General features: G+C 37.8%; 1 protein-coding gene across 1 annotated transcript in view; it reads right to left on the bottom strand.

The window, feature by feature from the left end:
- The window catches only part of CPB1 (carboxypeptidase B1), a 30,927-nt gene extending 16,812 nt beyond the window's left edge, over window positions 1-14,115 (bottom strand). Inside the window, exons 1-6 of the mRNA XM_006202785.3 lie at window positions 14,045-14,115; window positions 13,858-13,933; window positions 7,463-7,587; window positions 1,543-1,642; window positions 1,353-1,454; window positions 402-503 (exon numbers count right to left, since the gene is read on the bottom strand). Coding sequence (XP_006202847.1) covers window positions 402-503; window positions 1,353-1,454; window positions 1,543-1,642; window positions 7,463-7,587; window positions 13,858-13,933; window positions 14,045-14,115 — 576 coding nt within the window. The remainder of the gene's footprint in view (window positions 1-401; window positions 504-1,352; window positions 1,455-1,542; window positions 1,643-7,462; window positions 7,588-13,857; window positions 13,934-14,044) is intronic.
- Between the last annotated feature and the right edge of the window lie 10,584 nt (window positions 14,116-24,699).

The following is a 24,699-nucleotide window of genomic DNA, read 5'->3' as shown; positions in this document are numbered from 1 at the left end:
AGTGACAAACAGTATCATCTAGAACAGGGACTGCATGTACTGTCTTCTTTCATTCTGAAGTAGGGTGCATTGATTATCATCCAGGGGATAATGCTCAAGTTAGGTGTTTATCCACTACCATTATCACTTTTAAATTACCTATCTACTATACTTGCTACCTATTAGTCTTTTCACGAAAGGTGGGTGAGAAAGTTCAGATGAATGAAATTCAAATAAATATAATTTGCTAACTGTTTTAAAATTTTGCCTCATGAAGTTCTCTCGGTGACCTTTATAGCTTTCAGCTTGGAATTACAAGTTTTCTTTGTGCGATTATTCTCTTTTATTATAGCTAGGTTATAAGGGATTGATTAAAAAATGCTTTCTACTTTCCTCTGCCAATAATCATTCTACATACTGACCTCTCTCACAAACCACTGGCAAAATGCAGGGGAAATCCACTCTCTGGCATGGAAACCACAGTCCATGAAAATGGCAGGCTTATTTGACCCAGATGTGCCAACCTAGTGCAAACAAAAGGAAAAGGGAAATGGTGATTCCTCACCTTCAGGAGTTAACATTCACTACCCATCTGGGCTTTGGACTCAACAGGTGAAAATTGACAGCAGCAAGAGATATATCCCATGATTAAATTAAAACATAATACTAGCACAGTATGTTCTTGCCTCTAGACAACTCACAGTGTTTGAGCTGAAAGCTTACATGGCTGTTTATTATTTTTATTAAGCTTGACAAGCTCATATTTTCAGAAGATGCTTGATTACTCTGCTTAATTGTACTCACGTGGAGGTTATTTTCTGCTGCTATTATTAGGTGACATGACCAAGACAACTGGATGAGTAATTAGAAGTAATCATGATTGTTGCTAATCTTGTAAGAATTTTTCCTTCTCTGCTTATTCCTTGTTTTTTCATTTTCTTCATTAGAATTGCATGATAAGAATGGCATTAGAGGATGACAGAAACAAATTGTTGATACACTGTGTAATGTTTTCTGATAGACATGAAGTTTATGAACCTCTTTAACAAATGGATCTGCAGATAACATCTGGGAGAGAAAAATTTCATCAAGGTAGATGATCATTTACATTGCTTACAGGAATGTGGTTAAATTTATAGGACTTCTCTTACTTTTATTGCATTTTTCCTTTTGAATAAATCAAAATAATGACTTAAAAATTCACATATCATAAAAGAATCTGGGGAATCTGTTTGATTCCCTAGGGGATATAAGCAGGAAAAGAGTTATAACAGTGTTTGGGATGAACATGTCTGTGAAACAGATGTTAATGTGTTAGAATTCATTGATTTAAAGCCCTTAGACATGGCAAGGTCATGGTTAAAAAGGATTACCTTGAGGAGGTATATATTGTTTCCTGAAAATGTGGTTCCGATGACACTACGAGAGACGAGGTCTGGATTTTCACTGGTGATTTGTTGAGTCCAAGCCTCTATCTACCAAAGGGAATCATTTGTGGATTAATGTGACATTCTTGGTTCAATTCCCAAAGCAGTATCTGTGTAAATCGTGTGCACGTCGTACCGTTTCCCAGTCGTTGTACTTCTCGTAACTGTGTCCGGTTGTGTACACCCCGCTGTCAAGCTGAGCCTCCAGCACAGATCCCAGGTTGCTTATCAATACCCTGTAATAAACCAGAGAGGGTGCTTCTGTGAACAGAGCCGTGTCTCCCAGTGAATATATGCAAAAGCCCAGTCTCTGCTTTAGCAGATGGCACAGGGAGTCAGATGTGTTCTCTGATTATTCTTGATGCTCTTCAACTTGAGCTACTCATCACAAAGCGCGAGTAAATCACTGAGAAGGATACTGGAGACTGTGAGCAAAGCAGGCTCTTCTTTGTCTCAGACTTCACATATTTGGGTGTCTTTGTACCTTAAACTCAGAAAATGGTTTCCCTGATACCTGGGGCATTCTGGGTCAGGGCCTTGGGCTGCCACACAGAGGCATGCATTCAAGCCCTATCTATGGTCTTTCTTCCTCAGGACTTTCCTGGTTTTGGTACTGAAAGCTCCACGTCCCAGGAACCTACTTAGTCCAGCGTAAACTGGGCTAGCTGGCCACCTGAGGCCTTTCTCTAGGCTTTGAGAAAAATATCTTTGTGCTTGCTTTTCTTTTGGCTGGTTTAAAATAATATAATAATGGTTCTATAGTGAGGTAGTATAAAAATTGGTGACAGAAACTTTGAGGCCTGCTTATTTCTATAAATGACTGTTCAGATTCAAGTTTTTATTATAAGAGGCAGGCATGAAGGTATGGATATGTGTGACCTTGTTTCTCTTGGCAACTTTTGAGTGGAAACTATGTTCTGAAGGGACAAAATTTTATGAGCATTAATGTCCTTGATCATGTCCTTGGTCACTGTAAATATTATGGGCAGTAGCTAGTTTGTAGAATTGTCTATTATCCACAATCAAGCCTTGAAAGGTTTTTATCTGTCACACAGAGAACAGCCGCACATCAAAAGTCTACTTCTCCTCCGGCAGCCCCAAGGGCATTTTGACGAAGTATGTCAGGGACATCTGAATCTCTCTCCTGGTCTCTTCTTCATTTGGTTAACTTGGACATGAACTGGTGTTTATGGGAAATACAGTAAATTAGTACTAAATGATATTTGTTTCCTAGCAAGAGGCAAATACTATCTTAAGGTGGTATTGGGAAAAAAAGAAAAGGGAGAAGTTTTAAAGATTTATTTCTGTGGAAAGAAAATTTCCCATTAAGTACTTTCATTAGTATATTTGTTTCTCTGTCTGCTGTAAGTTACTACAAATGAAGTGGCTTAAAACAACGTGAATTTATTATTTTACAGTTTAGAAATCCAACACGGGTCTCACTGGGCTAAAATCGAAATGTCAACAGGGACATGCCCCTGTCTGAAAGCTCTAGGGAGAATATGATTCCTTGCCCTTTACAGCTTCTAGGGGCTGCCCACATTCCTTGGCTCTTTGCCCTTCTCCTCCATCTTCAGAGACTGTACCAGCAGCTCAAGTCCTTACGTTTCATCACTCTAACCTCCTCTTCTGCCTCCCTCTTCCACTTGAAAGGACCCTGTGGTCAATTTGTATTTATCTGGACAACCTAGGAGAATCTGCATATTTTAAGTACAGCTGCTTAGCAACCTTAATTCCATCAACAACCCTAACTTCTCTTTGCCATTAACATAACATACTCAGATGCTTGGGGGATTGGGATGTAGACATTTTGTGGGGATAGTCAGGAACTACAGTTAGGAACAATTGTATTAAGTGCTATAATTAATTATATTCAACACCCAAAGTGAATTGCTAGGGAATAGGGTGGAATTAGAAAGAATCTAAAATTAGGAATCAAAAGGTCAGAGTCATAGTTTTGCCTACCATGTAAATTGACTTCAGAAAAGTCATTTAATCTCTGGCCCTTAATTTTTATAATTTTTAGAATCAGATATTTGATTAGCTGGTATCCAGTGTCCTTTTCAGTTCTAAAATGCAATAAATTAATTCAACTCCATAGATCTTGGTCATTTACATAGATGTCTTCCAAGGTTTATCAAAAAAAAAAGAGTAAACTATAGTAAAGTTGCTGGTTACCACCCTCATAAACACCAAGGAAACATCTAGAATAGAGATAATTTAAATATAACTAAAAACAAATGAAAACAAAGCAAGTAAAACAAAAACCTTGAAAATTAAATATCAACAAGCAGAAACCTTTAAGAAAACAACTGTATTCCAAGATCATCAATTTGAAAGAACAAATCCTACCTAACAAGGATGAACTTCTCTGATAGAATGGCAAAACTAAAAATCCAAGAGGAAATGGTAAATGACGTCTGCTTTCACTTTAACAAGATTTTCCACTGTTAGTGAGCAAATAAAATGACCATCTTGGTCACATGGCTTCTTAGAGGGGGCCCAGAGAAAAGAAAGCATCAGCTAACTGCTTCTGGGCATTGTACAGCCTCAGGATATTCCATTGCCTTTTGTATTCAAGACCAGAAGCATGCTGATTTCTGACTACCAGGACCGGCTCTGAGTGGAGGGAGAAGTAGAGCTTCTATAGCAAACTGCAAAATCCTATCTTTTGTGCCCAATCCTCAAATTCAAATTATTTGGGAGAATAAGTGACTGTGGAGGTTGCTACTTAGTTTGGTACTAAGAAGAGACATTCCGTTAGAGTTATTGTTATGTTAAATATTACATATTTCATCAATAATCAGGACAAAGAAGCATAATAAAACCAGTTAGATTTAAGATGGCACCCAAGAGTAAAAATGTCCTCTAGTAACTTGCAAACGAGTATCAGAATGAGGATGAAATGTGGTTGCTGACTTCTGCCTGAAGGTGGGGGGATTGACTGTAAATGATACTTCCCAGTCCTATGATTATTTGATATTATTAGATTTAGGGAAAAGCACTACTTTAGCTATATTACAAAATATTATTACTAAATAATGAGTTTCTGTTCTACGAGATTAAAACAATGCCTCTTAATGTAATAGGGACTGCGTTACAGCTCCAAAATATAGAGGCATGTACACTATTTTATACTTTTATATGTTTCTTTTATAGTGCTATCCAACTTCTTTTTCTTTTTTTTTAAACATGCAGGCAAATTAGATAACAGGGACTCCCAACAAAGCCCGAAATAACAATGTCTGAGGAGGAGAGACATGACTTAATTTTCTCCCCCTTTCAGATTCCTGAAAAACGGAGCATTTGGTCAGTTCCCAGACTACACACCCATTGCTGTTGAAGAGCATTACTGTGTATGCATTGTTATCCAAGGACACTTTCCTGTTCGAATCTGAAATATGCCGAAAAATGTTATAGGCAGATAACAATAATCAGTCTCTTCTTAGATTAGATAGGGCACAGACAACCTTCCTGCAGTTTGTAGGAAGGAATTGTGTGAAGGCCCACCCACTGAAAGGTTCTGTCAACTTGGCTTCAATACTGTTAAGTTGGCAATTTACATCATCCAATTTCTGGTCTTTCTGTACCTTGGGTGTGACATAAGCATTTAAAAATAGGTTTTTTTCTTGGTGCACACATTTTAAATTTTTTCCCATGGTGATTCAGAATCTGATTAAAACTACCAAATGATGAAAGTCTTGGTGAAGGAGGTTGGGACCACTGAAAAACCGGAAGAGCTATTTTGGTGGGACTTGTGCAGTAGATGATTCCTGTTATATAGAAAAAGAACTGCAAATTCTTGCCAGCAGGAAGCCATCTAAATACACATTAGTTACCATGTGAGGTAATAATGGGAAGCACAGGGGCTGCTTGCAGCCCCGGCAAGGATATTGCTGGTGTGCTTCTCCAGGATTTCTAGGTACTTATTATTATTTAATATTTAGAAAATCATATGCTCAAATGTGCTAAGCAAAAATTAACAAGATCTTAGCCCTCAGGGAATGTCCTATGTTCTACATGGGACAGCATTCATATACAGTTCCCCAAAAGTTTACCCACTAAAAAAAGAACATGAATTTTCCACCTGGTAAAAGGAGATTGATATGTGATTAGAAGCTGATTTACTACTTCGTGCTGTGAGCAGAATTAGGACGTTATTCGGGTGGCTAGAGTTATCTTATGGTCGCTCATCTTCCTTTTGGTTTTCTTAAAGAATTGTAAAGAAACTGTCATCTTTTTGAGTATTACTGAGGCTCCTAAAGGCTAGGATTTTAGAAGTCCTTCCTAGTGTAATAAAAAGAGCAAAATATCACAGACATGAATCTTAATCACATGTTGAAACTTACTGTATTATGTCTTTGTTTTACAAAAGTCGATTCTTAAGGTCACATTTTGACACTTCCCTCAGGCAGAAGCAGATAGCTAAGCTGTGTAAAGCACGATAACGGGGTTAAACAAAACAGTTTCTGTTGACCTTTAAAAAATGTGTAATCCACCTCTTTGTACAACAGTAAACCATAGCAGCACTCACAGCAATAATAAGACCAGTTGCGATTTATTTACATATTGTTTTATTTCATCTTTACAATAGCCTTCTCTCAAGAGTAGCATTGTATATATCTTCCCTTTATGAAGATATGGTTATAAGGATCCTTTCCCTAGAAGGATGAGGAAACCGAAGCTCGGAAAGGTTAAACAAATGATCCAGGGTCACACAGCCAGGAAGTTGCAGAGCCAGGATTTAAATCTTGTCTGTCTTTTCCCAAAGCATTTGTTTGTTGCATTATGCTGCACGCCTTCTCTTGATGAAAGCGCACATTTTATAGGTCACAATTCTGACCTCTTTACTAGTATAAATACTATTCTATATTTTAAGATGTGAAAAATTATAGAAAATTTCTGTTAAAATTATGTAGGTCACATTTTCTCAAAATATAATGGAGACTTGAGCTTGTGGTAGGGAATTGTTGGATAAACATTTGAATGTTCAGGACTGGAGTCTGAGACTGTCTCTTTGCTGCTTGCTGATCCACTCTAGAGGAGAACCTCTGCTTTAGACTAAAGACCTCACTTCCTCTTTCCCTCAAGTGCAGACTGAGGGAAGTTCTAAGCCTTAGCATATAGTCTGTTCTCTGCCTAGAGCATGACTTTTCCTTGTCTCTGTCTGGCTAACTCCTTATTTTTCAGTTCTCAGCAAGAGCCTCATTTCCTAGGATGGTCCTCCATGATCCCTAGACTTGATCTATTCCCTGGTAGCTCCAGCTCTTTACATTCCTTGATATGTTATGCATATTGCAATTCTTTGTTTAAAGTTCATTTTCCTCTGAAGGATGTGGGCTATATCTGTTTTTTCAGTACTTGTTATATGTAGGCCCTCACTATTATTTGTTGAATCAACAAATGGACAACTGCCTCTATTTAGGGGGACATCCTCATCTTAAAAGTCTTAGATGGACCAGTGTGGTATTGGGGAAGAGATGTGGAATGATCAGCTTAGCCAACTCTACTCTAGGCCTTTGGGGAACCACTTTCCTTTCTTTCAGTCCTTCTCTCCCTGCCTTCTCATACCACTAGAGATAGCTGGGGGCTTTGGGAGGGAAAAGGATAGAAAGACCACTCAGTCTGACTCTAGTCTGGTCCTTAATCTAAAGGAGCATGGAGAACCCTCATGGCTCACAGTAGGTCTGGTGCTCACCTGGAAAGAAAATTTGATATGATATGGGGCTAAAACTGTGTCTAGCTGATAATAGAATATCCACTGGTTTGGCCTGCAGTCTGTATGTCACTTGTAAGCCAGTAGCAGTTCAGATATTTGGCTAAAGATTTGGGATATGAGAGTCAAAACTGTTCTTACTAGAGCAATAACTGAACACAAAATCTGCTAGACCCGATGTCTTTAGATCTGGAATTCAGGGCCAACCCTGCCATGCCTTATTTATCAGGCCCTGGGGGAGCCTGGTCTTGGTCTTATTTTACCTTCCCAGGGTTTTTCAGAGACCAGGATGAGAGCATACATGGGAGAGAATTTTTATAACTATGAAACATAAACTTACTCATATTGTAGTTCATTTTGCTTCAGAAAGTCTTCCACAGTGAAAATATCTTCTGCTTTAACATGGAAGTCAACTGTAGTGTGAGGATTGACTTGTATGACAGAATCTGGTTTCCAGAAGTCAATCTAAGTAAGGAGCAAGATATATTGTATTAGACACGTATAATTCAATGGGTAAATCATCACCAGCAAGCACACTGTTGCTCTATTCCAGTGAGTTATTTTCAGACTCAAATTATCCATGAAATCTCTTAAAAATATCTCCTTTGAGTGGACGAGAGTTAGAATCAAGCAGTTAGATGTCAATAAAAGTGTTTACACATACATACATACATAGCATTAATTGATTATCAGCAAGCATGAAGAACATATAATTATCTCCCATAATGTTAGTTAATTGCAGTATTCTACAACTGCTCTTTTCTACTTATTGATTTTTCTAGAGCAGTTACTTATTGTGATAGCAGCGTTTTTGGTGATGGATAAATGTACTGAATGAATGATGATGAATTAACTGGAGCCACAATATTTAGTAGAGAGAAATTGAGCTTTCCCTTTTACTTTTTGATAGATTTGTTTTATGAGTTTATTTTGGAGCTCAGTGCTGTACAAGTCACAGTAATGTGTGGAACCAGGAGCATCCCTGACCTGTTGAGGATCCATCAGGGAGGAAAAATCTATGTTTCTGCAGTGGTCATCTTGGTACCGTGGTCTGAAACAGAATATTCTCGAGGATCCAATAATGTGCTGACATTTTCATTTGTTCAAATATTACTATTACTGAGGACCTACTATGTGCTAGGCTGTGTGCCTCAGACTAGGGTACACTAGAGAGCAAATCAAAGATGGGGACATTTTAGAGAAAATTATGCACAAAAGTAGGATGACATATTTGATAATTCCATTGTGTTTCGTTGTGAATGTGTGGTTTCACATCTCCCTTTTCCTTGAGAAAGTACTAACCAAGGACATACTGCCTTTCATAGGTATCTTTTTTTCTGTTCTTTCTTTGAGCTGAGTAAAGGCCTAGAAGCCTGTGGTGAGCCTGACATTGGGTCTTTCTTTGCCCATGTGTCTCACCCAATACCTGTTTAGATGTTTATGAGCTAGTCTCAGGCTGAAGGTGTGACCAGCGGTGATGGTTAGGACCATTGCTTTGGAGCTTAGCAGGGAGTTTGGGCAGACTTAGTGGTTGTTAAATAGAAACTGATGATGTACAATATTAAGATGACCCAATTTTAGATAAACCTGTGGAGAATCCTGTAGCCTATATTCTGTTCTGGTAATCTTCAAACCATTGGAGATGTCTAGAATATGCTGAATCATGAGTCAGTGTCGTAGGGAATGTCAGGGCAATGGAAGGCAGGGACATTAGAATTACACAGAAGGAATTCCAGAAGTAGTGTGTGCTGTGGGGAAAGTATATGCACATCATGATAAGAACTGAGAAAGCAAGGGGCTGGTGAAGAATTCCAGTTAGCCAATATTGTAAAGAGAAGAGCAATGAAGACAAGCACATTATAAGAGAAACTATATTTTTAAAAGTTAACCCTGAATTTGTGTTCCTAATAAATGCCTATCATTTCATGGTGGGATGGGAGAGGGAAGTGTGTCGTTATTATAGACACAGAGGTTTAGAATTGGTGAAGCACATGAAGTCCTCCAAGCATCTGTAGTCAACTTGGCCGTGCTCCGCCTGTGCTCAATGCTGCAGCCTTTGAGCATGCTCAAGGGACTGCCAAGATCTGCATCTCAGTGCTTGAAAGCTCCCCCAGACCTGGAAAAAGCCAGGCTAACAGCTTGCAGCAGTCAGGAAGTGCCAGAGAAATGATTCCTTCCAGAGAAGTGCTTAACCAATGACCCTAGAAAGTAGCTGTCTAAATGCTCCAGTTCTCATATTTCTCAGGTGGAATAATTTTGAATCCTGTTATTTGCGCCCTTTCCTAGAGTTTCTTTGTAGGATTAAGCTCTAGTCAACCTCTGTGTTATCTGGCTTAATAGTGCCCACTTTGTTGGCTGCCCTTCCTTTTCTGTATCTCTACTTATGCTTTCCGTGCTTTCTAAATGAAATCTTTCTCCTGCATATTTGTCTAAAGGTCTACTCTACAAGAAACTATATTAAGATGCTAGCTTTCCACTTAGAGTGAAAAAATGCCTGCACAACATCTTTGGTGGTGGATACTTGAATATATCTAGCACTGCTTCAAAACAGCCTAATTGCCTTACAGATGATTGTATTTCTGATATTAATTGAAAGTTGCTTTCCCTAGACTCCTAACCTCTTGCCTATCTGTCCTGGCTTTGACAATGAGAGAGAGAGAGAGAGAGAGGGGGGGGGGATTGATTGATTGATTGAGTGAGTGATTGATTCTGTGTTGAAGAAATCTCATAGGCAAGTTTGACAGAAGACTCGTAGACCCTAACCTGAAGTCCCTTAAAAATTTCAATTTGACAAGGAGAAAATTGATCAACAAACATCCTAACATACAATGTGATGGAGTCTTGCAAAAATGATGCAGACTTACTGACATGGAGTTAGTCCCCAGTGCATCTTAGGAGAAATGGAGCCCCAAATCAGGAGCAGCACTATAGCCTCATAGATGTTTACAATGCATTAAGTAGGGCTACAAATAATAAAATATTGGTACAGGGGATAAATACAAATTTCAGAATTTGCCAACACCTTGTGAATGAGATCTATGTTTAAAATATGGAAGTGAAGTAAAATAAAGGATATGAGATGTGGGGAATTGAATAATATGTTGAAGAATTATAAAGCTGCAAGTTATAAAATTATAAATCTAGGAATCTGAGTGACAAAGAACCATAAAGAGCATTTGTTGGAAGATAAAGAAGTATCTTTAAGTGATAGCACTGTGGGAATGTCAACTTAATCAGCCAGCTGGCTAATAACTACAGAGTCCTTCCTAAAATATATTACAAAACCAGCACAAAAGCAAGATAAAGTAGTGTATTGACCTTAAATTCTTTTGGGAATAAGATGGATATATAAAGATGGAATACTAGTTTTGGGGATTTTGGGTTCTTCACATATTTACACAAATTTATTACTTCACACTGCATTTGACTATAAGTAGAGCATATAATAGACTCTTCATTCATCTTGATGGAATTTTCCTTTCTTGTTGGAAAGGAAAATGGCTTCTACTCTAGGCCTGCTTCCAGACAGCAGGGAAGAACTTACAAGCATAATGGGAGTGATGGAAACACTGGAAGGCTGTAACCATGTTACTCTGGGCATAGATAAACATGCACCTGAAACTGGAGAAACAGAGTTCAGGAAAGTACTGAGAAAAAAGAACAAGTTTTGTGATGAAGATCTCCAATAAAAGAACAAGGAGATAACATAAAATCTTTACTCTACAATTAAACATGAAAAGAGTGAGGCTGCTAGAGTCCAGTGTGGTCACAGGTCTCTCCAATACATTCAGCTTTTAAAAGGACATGTTCAAAAGCTGGGAGGAAGGACACATGGCCAAGGATGAATACAAAGACTAGATGCCCTTGTAGTGATCTTATCAGGAAGGCTACAGTCCAGAATATGCTACACTTGCAAGACTGCTAAGGAGAGTGAAAAATCTCATTTCCAATCATGTGGAAATGCAGTGAATGAAGAAGAAACATGCAGTCCCACTGCTTGGAGCTAAAGCATGATGTTTACAGCTGGAAGAGAGGAAGTAGCCGTATTTAACTTTTGTTTGGCTTTTGTCTTTTCTTAGGAGTTATACTATCTCTTGTTTTTTCTGCTTCTGTTGAGAGGTGAAATTACCATACGTAAAGAATTTTTCTCGTGCTTTGATTTGAGCAGAAATACCTTCTTTGGAAAGAACATTGAGGCCCAGGATGGATAAGGAGAGAGCGGACTGTACCGTCCATGTAAATTGCATTCAAAATCCTGGATCTAATGATGGTAGTAACAAATGCTTACATAGTTTTTACTATGTAAGTTCTTTCCAAGTGCTTCACTTACAGTAATTCTTTTAAATCTCATAACAATCCTGTAAGGTGAATGCTGTTATTCTCCTTATTTGACAAATGAGAATGTTGAGATCCAGAGAGGTGTCCAACATCCAGCTAATTAAGTGGTAGAGCCAGAAGTTGAACCCAGGAAATCTGAGTCCAGATTCTCTGCTCTTGACCACCAGAAAATGCTGAACTTTAGGTAACTAAAAAATACTGAGGATGTGACTGCAGACCTTTCTCAGCAACCTTGGGGGAATCAGAGCTTGAAGGGATCACTGAGGAGTGGAAGGGGCACGTCTTGGATTTCATAAACAGGAAAACAGGTGAATCCCAGAGCTCCTGGGGCCGGGCATGGACTCTGGCAAAGCTGTAGAGTGAACTGGAAGCAGATGGATTATGAATGCTCAGAAAAGGAAGCTGTGATCCTTGGGAGCCAGCACAGTGTAAAGCAAGCATAAGTCAGGCTCAGTTAACTTCATGTTATTGAAAGAGACCTCTAGCCTGATAGAATGCTGAATCTGGATCTTAGCAAAGTGACCAAGTCTCTGCATTTATATTCTGTATAAGCAGGAAGGCACAGTGTTAGCCGTTGGTAACACCACAGTAACATGGGTGGTACAGCAAACTCATCCGAGGAGAGTTGGTTAATGAATCACTTTCAGTGTTTAACACTGTGTCTAGCGTGTTGGTGACTCGTGATAAATAGATATTAAATGAATGTACCATGGCGGGGGCCTCTCATTCTGTGCTGACCCCTGACTTAATATTTTTCCTTTATCAGTGACAAAAATTAAAGTCAAGAAAGCATGTTTATCAAACTTGCTGGTGATGCAGATTTGGGGGAAGAATTATTTCTCTGGATGACTGTATTCATTTTTAAAATAATTTCAATGTGCTATCAAGGTAAATTTTAGCAGAGTAAATCTAATATCCTGCATGAGGTTAAAAGATCAATTAGGCAAGTACAGAAGAAAGAATATCTTGCTTGAGGGTGATTCATGTGAGAAAAAAAATAGCCTAATAGTTTTGATTGGCAATAGGTTTACTATAAGCTAAGAGTATTTTATAACTGTTCAAGATACTTAAAAGAATCTTCAGCCCCATTAATAAATGTCTACTTTAAAAATGAAGGCAGGCAGTGGTCCCGCAGTATGTATTAATCAGAGCATACCTGGAGGTCCACTCAATTCTGAGAGCTACATTTTAAGAAAGAAATATAGACAGAAAGATTGAGCTATATTTAGAAGTGACGAGAATGATCAAGTGTCTGTAAACCAGTGCTAAGAGAAATGATGGAAGGCCTGGAAAAGATAAATCCTAGAAGGAAGACAGTATTTGGCTCAGCTAGGTCCACTGGGTCAAAGTTAGAGAAGGTAGCTTTCAGCTTTGTGTAACAATTAGAATGATTCGTAAGGCAAATTTACTTCTCTAAAACAGCAGTATTCCTACTATCCTTTGAAGTATTCAAACAGATTTTATTAGGGCTAGCAACCAGGGATGCTGTTTCTACTGAGGAAATTCAAATTTGAGTGGAAGGCTGGAATAGATGACTTCATATTCTCTTTCAGTTGTAACCTTCTGAATCTGTTTGGTTATGACACTCTCTACCTTCTTTGTCCCCTCTGTACATTAAAAGCTAAAAAAGTGACTACAGAAAGATAGATGGATAGATGGATGGATGGGTGGATGGACAGATACTTAGGAGCTAGTAGACTATTTGGTTTACATATTCATGAAAAGACAGTTTGGACCAAGCTATTTGTCATTAGCAATATCTTCCTGCCACACTATGTATATAATTAAAAATGTCAGTTTTCATCCCATATGCAGTGGATTTTTTTTTAAAGTAGCCTAGAGATTATGGTTTCTTGAGAGTCAAATGAAAGTATGGAAATCACTCATGCCTTTTTACCTTCCTTACTCACTCATGTCACGTCATTAAGAGGGCCTGAATCAAGGTCATGAAAACTCAAGCTGTTTGATTTGGAATGAAAGAAAATCAGAGAGAACAGATGATACATGGGATGTGGAAATGAATTTCAAGTTGGACTAAAGCCCAGTGTTTCTGTAATATCCAAGTTGATCATTTTTCTCTTTTGCTTTAGAAGAGAAGTTACTGTATGTTAGATGTTCTATGACCTTTGCAACAGTTCCAACTCATCCAGTTGTCATGCCCTGTCAGCTCTTTAAAAAGTTACCTTGGATTTATAATACTGTGGGGCTTATGGCAATCTAATTTAGGCAGAAAAAAAAAAGGTATTGCAGTGCTAAATGTTTTTCAAGTTCTTATTTCTTGCTACAGAAGTGCTTTAGCTAATATTTCATGTCATTCTTTCTTTGATGGAATCACAGTGCTATCTAAGATTTAAAAATAAGTGTGAAGGAAACCTTTAGCATAGAATTGTTATTTACCTGCCTGATGCTGGTCAACTCACGGAGTAAGTTGATGTGATTTTCATCTTCAACATTGACACGGAACACCTTATCACTGAATGGTGAGATAACAGAAGAAGAAGAGAACATTTAAAATTGTGTAGTTGTTCAAATATTTTGGCTAGCAAGGAAGTTACTTGTTCACTTAAACGTGTTGCTTACTTACCCTTCAAAATGCTCACCAGAATGGTGAGCAGATGCTAGGATCACGGTTACGAGAATCAGGAATGCCAGCATTGTACCTGACTAGATCTTCTGGGTGGGTTTCACCTGCTTTTATAATCTGGGTGTTCTTTGTTTTCTTCTCCTGATTGAGAAGAGGCACTATCAAATCTTGATTAATGGTTTTCCTGGCATTGTTGCTTTGGTAGCTGTGAAAAGTCTGAGAGTATATCTCTCTCAACACCTGTGGAAACAGAGCAACTAATCTGAAGTTCAGCCTGTCTAATTTGGATGTCAGACCTTGAATAGTCTGGAGATAAAGGATTTTAAATAAAATTTATTTTGTTGCCCTTAAAATTTTTGACTTGAGTATTACATACAACAAATTCTATAGATTTAAGTGTAAAGTTTGATGAGTTTTGACAAATGTATACACCCATATAATAAATATCCTAATCAAGGTACAGAACATTTTCATCACCCTAAGAAGTTCTTTTGAGCATCTTTCCAGTCTATTTCTCTACTTCCCTCAGGCAACCACTATTCCCATTTCTAGCTTCTTGCATTAATTTTGTGTGTACTAAAACTTTATGTAAATGAGGTCATATGGTATATATTTCTTTGTGTCTGGCTTCTTTCATTCAGTATAATGTTCCTGAGATATATTGATAATTTTGTTTGTATTATTGGCTTGTTCCCTTTTATTGAGAAGTGATAGTTTATTGTATACCACCGTTTATTTTCTTGTTGGTAGATATTTGCATTGTTTCCGGTTTTGTGTTGTTAAGAATAAAGCTGCAATAAATCTCTTATACAAGTCTTTTTTAGACATGTTTTCATTTTGGGTGGAAACAAATTCTAAGAATGGAATTGCTAAAAATAATGCAGGTGACGGTTTCACACCATCAGAGTCTGCCAAACATTTTCCACAGTAGTTGTTATCATTTTAAACTTCCACCAGTATCGAGTTGCTCTGCATTCTTTCCAACATTTTGGTATTATTAGTCTTTAATTTTAGTAATTCAGTGAGTGTGCCGTGGTATCTAACTGTGGTTTTAGTATGTATTTCCCTGACTAGTGACATTGAACGTCTTGTCATGTATTTTTTGGTCATTTGTAAATGCTCTTTTGTGAAGCATCTTTTGAAATCTTTTGTTTTTAAAGTAATTGATTTTTTTGCCTTTTTATTATTGTTTTCTTTTATAATTTGTATATTTTATATTTTTTCCAAGAAATCTTTGACTATCTCAAGGCCTCAAACATATTTGCTTATGTTTCTTTTTTTTTTCCTTTGACGTTTTTAGGTGCTTTTTAATTATTTACACTCACAGAACCAAAATTCAAGATTTAAAATATAGCCTTAGTAATATTTTGAATTTTTGTTTTATTGAAGGAAAGTCAGTTACAATGTATCAAGTTCTGGTGTACAGCACAATGTCCCAGTCATGCATATACATACATGTATTCATTTTCATATGCTTTTTTTGCACAATGTACCAGTTATGCATATGTATATATACATATATTTGTTTTCATGTACTTTTTCATTATAGGTTATTTCAAGGTATTGAATATAGTTCTCTGTGCTATACAGAAGAAATTTTTTTAATCTGTTTTTATATGTAGAGCTAACCTTTGCAAATCTCAGACTCCCAAATTTATCCCTTCCCACCCCAATCCCCCCAGTAACCAAAGGATTGTTTATTATATGTCTGAGAGTCTGTTTCTGTTTTGTAGAAGAGTTCATTAGTGCCCTCTGTTTTTCTTTTTTAGATTCCATCTATGAGTGATATCTTACGGTATTTTTTTCTCTTTCTGGCTTAATTCACTTAGAACGACAGTCTCTAGGTCCATCCATGTTGCTGCAAATGGAATTATTTTATTCTTTTTTATGGTGGAGCAGTATTCCATTGTATAAATATACCACAACTTCTTTATCCAGATATCTGTCAACGGGCATTTAGGTCTCGGCTATGTAAATAGTGCTTCTGTGAACATTGAGGTGCATGTATCTTTTTGAATTAGAGTTCTCTCTGGATATATGCCCAGGACTGGGATTGCTGGATCATATGGTAAGTCTATTTTTAGTTTTTTGAGGAATCTCCATACTGTTTTCCACAGTGGCTGCACCAAACTGCATTCTCACCAGCAGTGTAGAAGGATTCCCTTTTCTCCACACCCTCTCCAGCATTTATCATTTGTGGACTTTTGAATGATGGCCATTCTGACTGGTGTGAAGTGATACCTCATTGTAGTTTTGATTTGCATTTCTCTGATAATTAGCGATATTAAGCATTTTTTCATGTGCCTATTGGCCATTTGTATGCCTTCATTGGAGAATTGCTTGTTTAGGTCTTTTGCCCATTTTTGGATTGCGTTGTTTTTTTTTTTTTTGTCATTAAGTTGTATGAGCTGTGGAAATTAAACCTTTGTCAGTTGCATCATTTGCAAATGTTTTCTCCCATTCTGTAGGTTGTCTTTTTGTTTTGCTCATGGTTTCCTTTGGTGTACAAAAGCTTATAAATTTAATTAGGCCCCATTTGTGTATATTTGCCTGGGTACACTGCCCTAGGAGAACATTGCTAAAATTTATGTCAGGTAATGTTTTGCCTGTGTTTTCTTCTAGGAGGTTTATCATGTCCTGTCTTAAATTTAAGTCTTTAAGCTATTTTGAGTTTATTTTTGTGTATGGTGTGAGGGAGTGTTCTACTTCATTGATTTACATGCTACTGTCTGGTTTTCCCAACACTTCTTGCTGCAGAGACTGTCTTTTCTCCATTGTATATTCTAGCCTCCTTTGTCGAAGATTAATTGACCATAGGTCTGTGGGTTTATTTCTGGACTCTTTATTCTGTTCCATTGATCCGTATGTCTGTTTTTATGCCAGTACCATGCTGTTTTGATTACTGTAGTTCCATGGTATTGTCTGAGTTCTGGGAGGGTTACTTCTCCAGCTGCATTCTTTTTCTTCAGTATTGCTTTGGCAATTCTAGGTCTTTTGTGATTCCATATAAATTTTAGGATTATGGGTAATTTGACAGGGATTACATTAAATCTGTAGATTGCTTTCAGCAGTGTGGCCATTTCACAATATTGATTTAACTAATCCAAGGGTATGGGATATCTTTCCATTTCTTTAATCATCTTTAATTTCCTTAATCAATGTCTTATAGTTCTCCATGTATAAGTCTTTCACTTCTTGGTAAGATTTATTCCTAAGTATTTTATTGTTTTGAATGCAATTTTAAAAGGGATTCTTTCTTTACTTTCTTTTCCTGCTATTTTTCATTGTTAGTGTGAAGAAATGCAACTGATTTCTGTATGTTAATCTTGTATCCTGCTACCTTGCTGAATTCTTTTTATGAGCTCTGGTAGTTTTTGTGGGGGGCTTTTAGGGTTTTCTATATATAGTATCATGTCATCTGCATATAGTGACATTTATACCTCTTCTCTTCCAGTTTGGATCCCTTTTATTTCTTTTTCTTGCCTGATTGCTGTGGCTAGGACTTCCAAGACTGTGTTGAATAGAAGTGGTGAGAGTAAGCATCCTTGTCCTGTTCTAGATTTTTGTAGGAAGGCTTTCAGTTTTTCAGCATTGAGTATTATGCTGGCTATGGGTTTGTCATAAGTAGCTTTTATCATGTTGCAGTAGATTCCCTTTATACTCACTTTGGTAAGAGTTTTTATCATAAATGGATGTTGAATTTTATCAGATACTTTTTCTGCATCTATTGAGATGATCATATAATTTTTATGCTTTCTTTTGTTAATGTGGAATATCACATTGACTGATTTACATATGTTGAACCTTGTGTCCCTGGAATGAATCCAACTTTATCATGGTATGTGATCTTTTTTATGTGCTGTTGGATTCTGTTTGCTAATATTTTGTTGAGGATTTTTACATCAATGTTCATTGATGATATTGGTTTGTAATTTTCTTTTTTGCTAGTATCTTTGTCTAGTTTTGGTGTCAGGTGATGGTCACTTCATAGAATGAGCTTGGGAATACTCTCTCCTTTTCAGACTTTTGGAAGAGTTTAAGAATGATCTGTACGAGTTCTTCTTTGTATGTTTGGTATAATTCCCCAGTGAAGCCATCCAGTCCTTGTTTTTAGGGAGGTTTTTTATTACTGATTCTATTTCATTTCTAGTGATCAATCTGTTCAAGTGATCAGTTTCTTCTTGAATCAGTCTTGGTGGACTGTATATTTCCAGAAACTTGTCCATTTTTTGTAGGTTGTCCAGATTGTTTCCATATGGTTGTTCATAGTATTCTCTTATGGTTTTTTAATTTCTGTGATTAATTTTTAAATTAATTTAAAAATTAATTTAATTTTTAAATTCTGTGATATTGGTTGTAATTTCCCCATTTTCCTTTCTTATTTTGTTTATTTGTGTTCTCTCTCTTTTCTTTTTGGTGAACCTGGCCAGAGGTTTGTCAATTTTGTTTACTCTTTCAAAAAACCAACTCTTGGTTTGATTGAGTTTTTCTATTTTTTAATCTCTATTCTATTTATTTCCTCCTTGATCTCTATTACTTCTTTCCTTCTGCTGACTTTAGGTTTTGTTTGTTCTTCTTTTTCTAATTCTTTTAGATGATGGGTTAGGTTGTTTACTGTTCCCTTTTTGTTGGAAAGGAGGCCTCCAGACTTGTTTCTGAGCTGCAGTGTGTGGTAGGCAGGGTTGGAACGCTTCAAGTACTCTTTATTGATGCTGCCCTTGTCCCTGCTTTGGCCTCAGGAATGTCAGTACTCTGCTCTGGTGTCCCCCAGGTTTTCTGCCCTCAGAGCTACTAGTACAGATTTGCAGACATCTGGGTCACACACCTGGATCGTGGCATGCTGTCAGGTCAATGCTGTCCCCAGTGCCACATCTGCAAACTGTATGCAGGTCTGCTGAAAATTCTGCACCTGCACTTGCTCCCGCTGTGTTCCCGAACTCTGCTCTTTGCTTGTTTGTCTTTGAAGCGCAGGTCCACGAAAGCACCCATGGAGCAAATCGGTCCCCTCTGCCTGGGGCTGTAAACAAATCTCAGTACCACCTATGAAGTTGTGGAACCCCTGGGTACAGATTCTGGTTTCAACACCAGCTCTGCCTGGGAGCCGTGCACCAGTGAATATGGTGGCTGTTGCTGAGCCCTGCCTCTCTTCTCTTGAGAACACGCCAGCAGTGGTGCTGGGGGCCTGCAGAGACAGCGGCTATGGCCCAGCTGTGTTGCACCCCTACCCCCAATGCACACCAGTAGTTTTACCTTTCTTTTTTTCTATTTTTTTTATGGGGGATCCAGGCTATTCTGTTCTGTATACATTCCCAATCACGGCCCACAGCACACTCCAGCCCCCTGAGGCTGCCTCTGTGATGTCGACCCCAGCCCTCCACCTGGCTCGGGCAGCCAGTCCCTGGCCCACACCCGCTAGCTTGCATCTAGGGCTGGGAATTGCAGGGACCTTTTGTGCCGGTTTATCTGTCGGCCAAGTGGCTGATGTGCACTCCTCCAAGACTTGAAGATTCCCCCTTGGTCCCACTGTCCTCTCCACTGGAGAGGGGGCGTCCAAGCTCAGAGCACTATTCTTTCTTTGCTGCTCCCTCCCTGTGGGACAGATCCCACACTAATTTTTTTTTCTTCTTTTTTTCCCCCCTCTTACCATATTTTGTGAGGAATTTTTTCTTTTGAAGTAGGCAATGTTCTGTTAAAGTTCAGCAGGTGTTCTGAGTGAATGGGTGGGTCTGTGGATGTAGCTCTTAGTGTATTCATGGGAGAGCTAAGAGCATCCTCCTACTCTGCCATCTTGGTACCAGCTTACCTATGTTTTCTTAAAGGACCTTTGTAGTTTAGGTCATTATTTATGATGTAAGGTATGGATCAACACATTTTAAAAAATATGGGTATCCAGTATATCCAGTACTATTTGTTGAGAAGGCTTTTCTTTCCCCATTGAATTACAATTGGTGTCTCTGTCAAAATTCATCTGACCATATATGTGTGGGGTAATTTCTGGACTTTGTGTCATGTTCCATTGATCTATTTGTCTAATTTTATGCAGCTATCACAATGTCTTAATTACTATACTTTATAGTAAATCTTAAGGTCAAATAGTATATAAATCCTACAGCTTAGTTCTTTTCCAAGATTGCTTTGGCTGTGCTAAGTACTTTACATTCCATATATATTTCAGTATCAATTTGTCAATTTCTATGAAAAAATATTGCTGGGATTTTTGATTGGTATTGTACTGAATCTATAGATCAATTTGGGGAGAACTGATACAATTACGTGATTGAGTCTTTCAACTTATAAGCATGTCATCTCTGTAAATTATCCTGGGTCTTTGTCAAAAAGTGTGAAGAGTCTGAGATGTTACCTTACCTACAAGATAAAAAGTTATCCAGTCACAGTTACATAGCTGCTAGCAGAAGACAGTACTCCTGGCTAAGAATCAAAGGACTTTATTATGGAAACACAACAGTCAGTGTAAACTTTTTGTTTGTTTTAGTCCTTTTATTCCCCAGTCCTATGGGGATGATGTGGAGGTGGGCCCAGGTGGATGCTGGGTACACAGGTTTGCATTACAGTTGAGGTACACCAAGTTTAGGAAGCTCTCAATCTAATGAGTAAGCTGCTGGCAAATCTGCCCAACTCTTGTGCCAGAGGAGACATTAGCTTTATTTTCCTGGATGGCAAACAGAACTTGCCATTGCCCTAGAGGGAGATGTCGTTTCTGTCTTTCAAGCTGCTTGCTATGCAAACATCTTTGAAAAGATAGTCCAAAATAAAACCTGTTCCAAGACATGCAGAAACAGAGGGATCCATGAAGACTTGTCTACCTCTTTCTACACACTCTTGACTTCTGGTGAATTTTTCCATAAGTATGCTACTCTATTGGTGGTCACTCTTATTAATCTGACAGGCAGGGTTTGGGACCAATTCTATTCAATTTGCCAGATGTGGCATTTAATTAAGGTAAATATCAATAGGACTCCCAGCAGTATGATGAAACCAGTCTGTAATACTGACCTTACCCTTGCCTACCTAGAGTACCAGACCCAACCAGCTGAAGAAATTCCATAAACTATCAGTTCCTGTTTAGAAAATCAGGTAGCTTTACTCTTAAATTGCAATATTGACTGCTCCACTGAGACAATAATACAGTTACAACAGGAAATAGTAGCTATTGCACAAACTCCACCATTGCCTGCAAGAAGAGGGTCGAGAGCAACTCCATCATAACCAACAACCCTGGTCTAAACTAGCTAAATGAAAGAGAGAACTTGTTATTCATGTAACTGAAAAGTTTAGCAATAGTGCTGGCTACACAAGTTCTGTTGATTATGTTTGTTAAGCCTGAGTCTCTCTTTTTGGTCAGTTCCACCATGTGATAATAGAATGGCTTCTTATAGGTCCAGTTTTGCATCCTGCTGGATTGGCAGTCCTATTGGAAAAATAGTTTCTTCTTCTCTGATATTCTAACTCAGGTCTTCAGATTAGATTTCAGTGGACTGACTTGGTACATATGCTTCTCTATACTTGAAGTAATTCTGTTGCCAGGATGATGGGATGTGCTGATTGACCAGGCCTAAGTCACCCCTGAAACCTTGGTATAAGCCCTCCATAAAATACTATAAAACTACGACTGCTGCTGCTACCTTTCCCAGGATAGATCTTGAGCAGTCCTCACTTGTGTTTACTACCAGATCCTAAATCAAAACCAAGGTCAAAGGTCAGGACCTAGCTACAAGGGAGGCTGGGACCGTCAAAGTCTGACTTTTAACTTTGATAGTGGGAAGAGTCTCTGCCTCCTTTGGCTCCTTAGCTAGAGCATTCTCCAAACTTAGAGTAAGAGTTAGGACCTGGATGGCTAAAAAAGAATGACAAATATACATTAAAGGAGGAAATAATCACTTGAGGATGACTTGTGGTATAGTACTTGGGATTATAAACATACTAGAGAATTGGTTTCAACTGATGCTTTGTGGAGGTGGAGGGCAATTAGGATTTTCAGTTGGTAAATAAAATTTGTTTTTGTTAGTTGTAGTAATTTTTTCACAGATATTAAAATTTCTGCTTCTCATCTCATGTTAATATATTTAAATTTTTTATGCATAGCTGGGTGATTAATAAGCCAAGAGGCACCTTTGTGTCTCTTTGTGTTTTATGTAACAGCACGAGATTTTGGAGAGTCTATAAAATGCCCTGTGGAGTTATGATTCATCCTATGTGATGTCTCACTTTCTGCAAGAGCACCTCCCCAAGCATATTCCATGATGTTCAATAGGAAAGGATTCTGAGGTCAAATGTGTTTGCTTTAAATGAAAACAGACACTTCTTTAGTGTAGGGCTTTTTGGAATTGTTAATATGTATTGTAAATCATCAAAAAGGGACTTTTAAAATTTTCTCTTTTTATTTAATTGAGTTATAGTCAGTTTACAATGTTATGTCAACTTATGGTGTAGAGCACAGTTTTTCAGTCATACATGAATATACATGTATCATTTTCACATTCTTTTTCACCATGAGCTACTACAAGATCTTGTATATATTTCCTGTGCTATACAGTATAAACTTGTTTGTCTATTCTATATATACCTGTCAGTATCTACAAATCTTGAACTCCCAGTCTGTCCCTTCCCACCCCCTCTCCCCGGCAACTACAAGTGTGTATTGTATGTCTATGAGTCTGTTTCTGTTTAATATTTAAGTTCATTTGTCTTCTAATTTTTTTAAGATTCCACATATGAATGATATCATATGCTATTTTTCTCTTTCTGGCTTACTTCACTTAGAATGACATTCTCCAGGTCCATCCATGTTGCTGCAAATGGTGTTATGTTGTCATTTTTTAATGGCTGAATAGTATTCAATTGTATAAATATACCACAACTTCCTTATCCAGTCATCTGTTGATGGACATTTAGGCTGTTTCCATGACTTGACTATTGTAAATAATGCTGCTATGAACATTGGTATGCATGTGTCTTTTTTGGATTAGGTTTCCTTCTAGATATATGCCCAGGAGTGGGATTACTGGGTCATATGGTAAGTCTATTCCTAGTCCATCAAAAAGGGGCTTTGATACAGCATTTCTTGAACTTATCTCATAGTAGAGGGCCAGGTTGTTTAAGTCCAGCTAAATTATAAGATTTAGGATTATTGTTACATTCCATTGTGTTTGGTGGTGGAACATTTTCCTTAAAAGCATCACCTAGGACCAGAGATTTGGGGAACACATTCTTGGGAAACTCTGGACTGAATTCACAAATGGAATCACATTAACTTGCAGGTTCTTGGTTTATTTTGTTCAAGGCCAAAAAGTTTATTGTGACTTCAGTATTAAGGTCATGGGGCTACGTGCTATCAGTGTTACTATAAAATACTAAGAATATATTCAGAAGAATGTTTTACAGGCATGTTTTTAATCCACCTTGGATCATAAGTTATACTATCAAAATGGGAATTTTAAGTGCCAGTGAATATATACAAATGTGTATAGTTACAGTAGATTTTATGATTTATGATAATGAAGTATATAACTAATTTTTTGGAGCTATAAGAAAAAAAACTTCATTTAAGGATGAACAGGTCCAAGCGAAAGAGAGATGTACCTGCAGTCTCTCTGTTTCTAAACATTACCTTGCCTCCAGGATGATGTTGTCATGGATGTCAGGCTTTCCTAAGTTTCACCAGGCAGATAAGTCACTCTTCCCAAGAGGGCAAGTAATGATCACACCTTCTGGGAGGAGTGACTCAGAGTGACTCTGAGTAGTCAGAGCTGAAAAAGGCTTGATTCCTGCTCTTCAAGCCCTGCTCTGCCAGGCATGTTAGTGGTTAGGCACAAGTATTAATGGAGTAGTTTTATTGACATGTTCCTTCTTTGTTGTAGAACGTGGGTTAAAAAATTGGGTCAGTTGATGATTTTGGGGAAACCATTCTCACAACTGGAGTGCTACCTAGAACTGATAGGTGAGGAGTAAATAGAGGGCTCTTCTTCACTGTTAAAGGACCGGATGATACAAAGGAAGAGAGAGAAATCAGGAAATATGCAGTTTCTGTTAAATCAGAGAAAACAGTTCTAATGACTTGGAAGAGTTCAAGTACTTTGTACATGTATTTGTGTCTATTGGATATTGAATAGGAAAGAATTTATGTAAAAATTATTCTCTCAGAAGCCCTGTATCATCCTCATTGTTGTTGTCATCGTCATCATCATATTCTGTCATCAGTTGCTAGACGATTTACTATGAAAGAAGATTGTTGCTTTGATTCTGATGTTCAAAACATGATAGGATTTTAGGTGAGAGTGGAAGGAAGCTCCTAAATGTAAATTATTTTTGAAAAGAGTTGGCTTTTGTTTCTGTTTGCATCCAGTCAAAATAACTGATTGATTCAGTCAATTCAGTGAAAATTCTGCTCACATTGTTTTCTTAACTGAACTGGCCAGTTGTTTGTAAGGCAGCCAGAATTTTCCTGTAACTTGAGGAATATGACTGATTGATAACACAATCTGTTGGTATTGCTCCAAGGAGGGCAAAAACAACCTGAAAATGTTTCCAGGTGCACCAGTGTCCCATTAGCTTTCTGTAATTATATTTAATATTGAATAAGCTGCCTTTTTATGGATATGAAGAAACATTTTCTTGGCGACTTTTCTCTCTGACAT

The sequence above is a fragment of the Vicugna pacos genome, chromosome 1 (assembly GCF_048564905.1).
Source record: "Vicugna pacos chromosome 1, VicPac4, whole genome shotgun sequence".
NCBI classification, from domain to species: Eukaryota; Metazoa; Chordata; class Mammalia; order Artiodactyla; family Camelidae; genus Vicugna; species Vicugna pacos.
The sequence above is the reverse complement of the archived record's forward strand: the minus strand, read 5'-3'. Positions and strand labels throughout refer to the sequence as shown.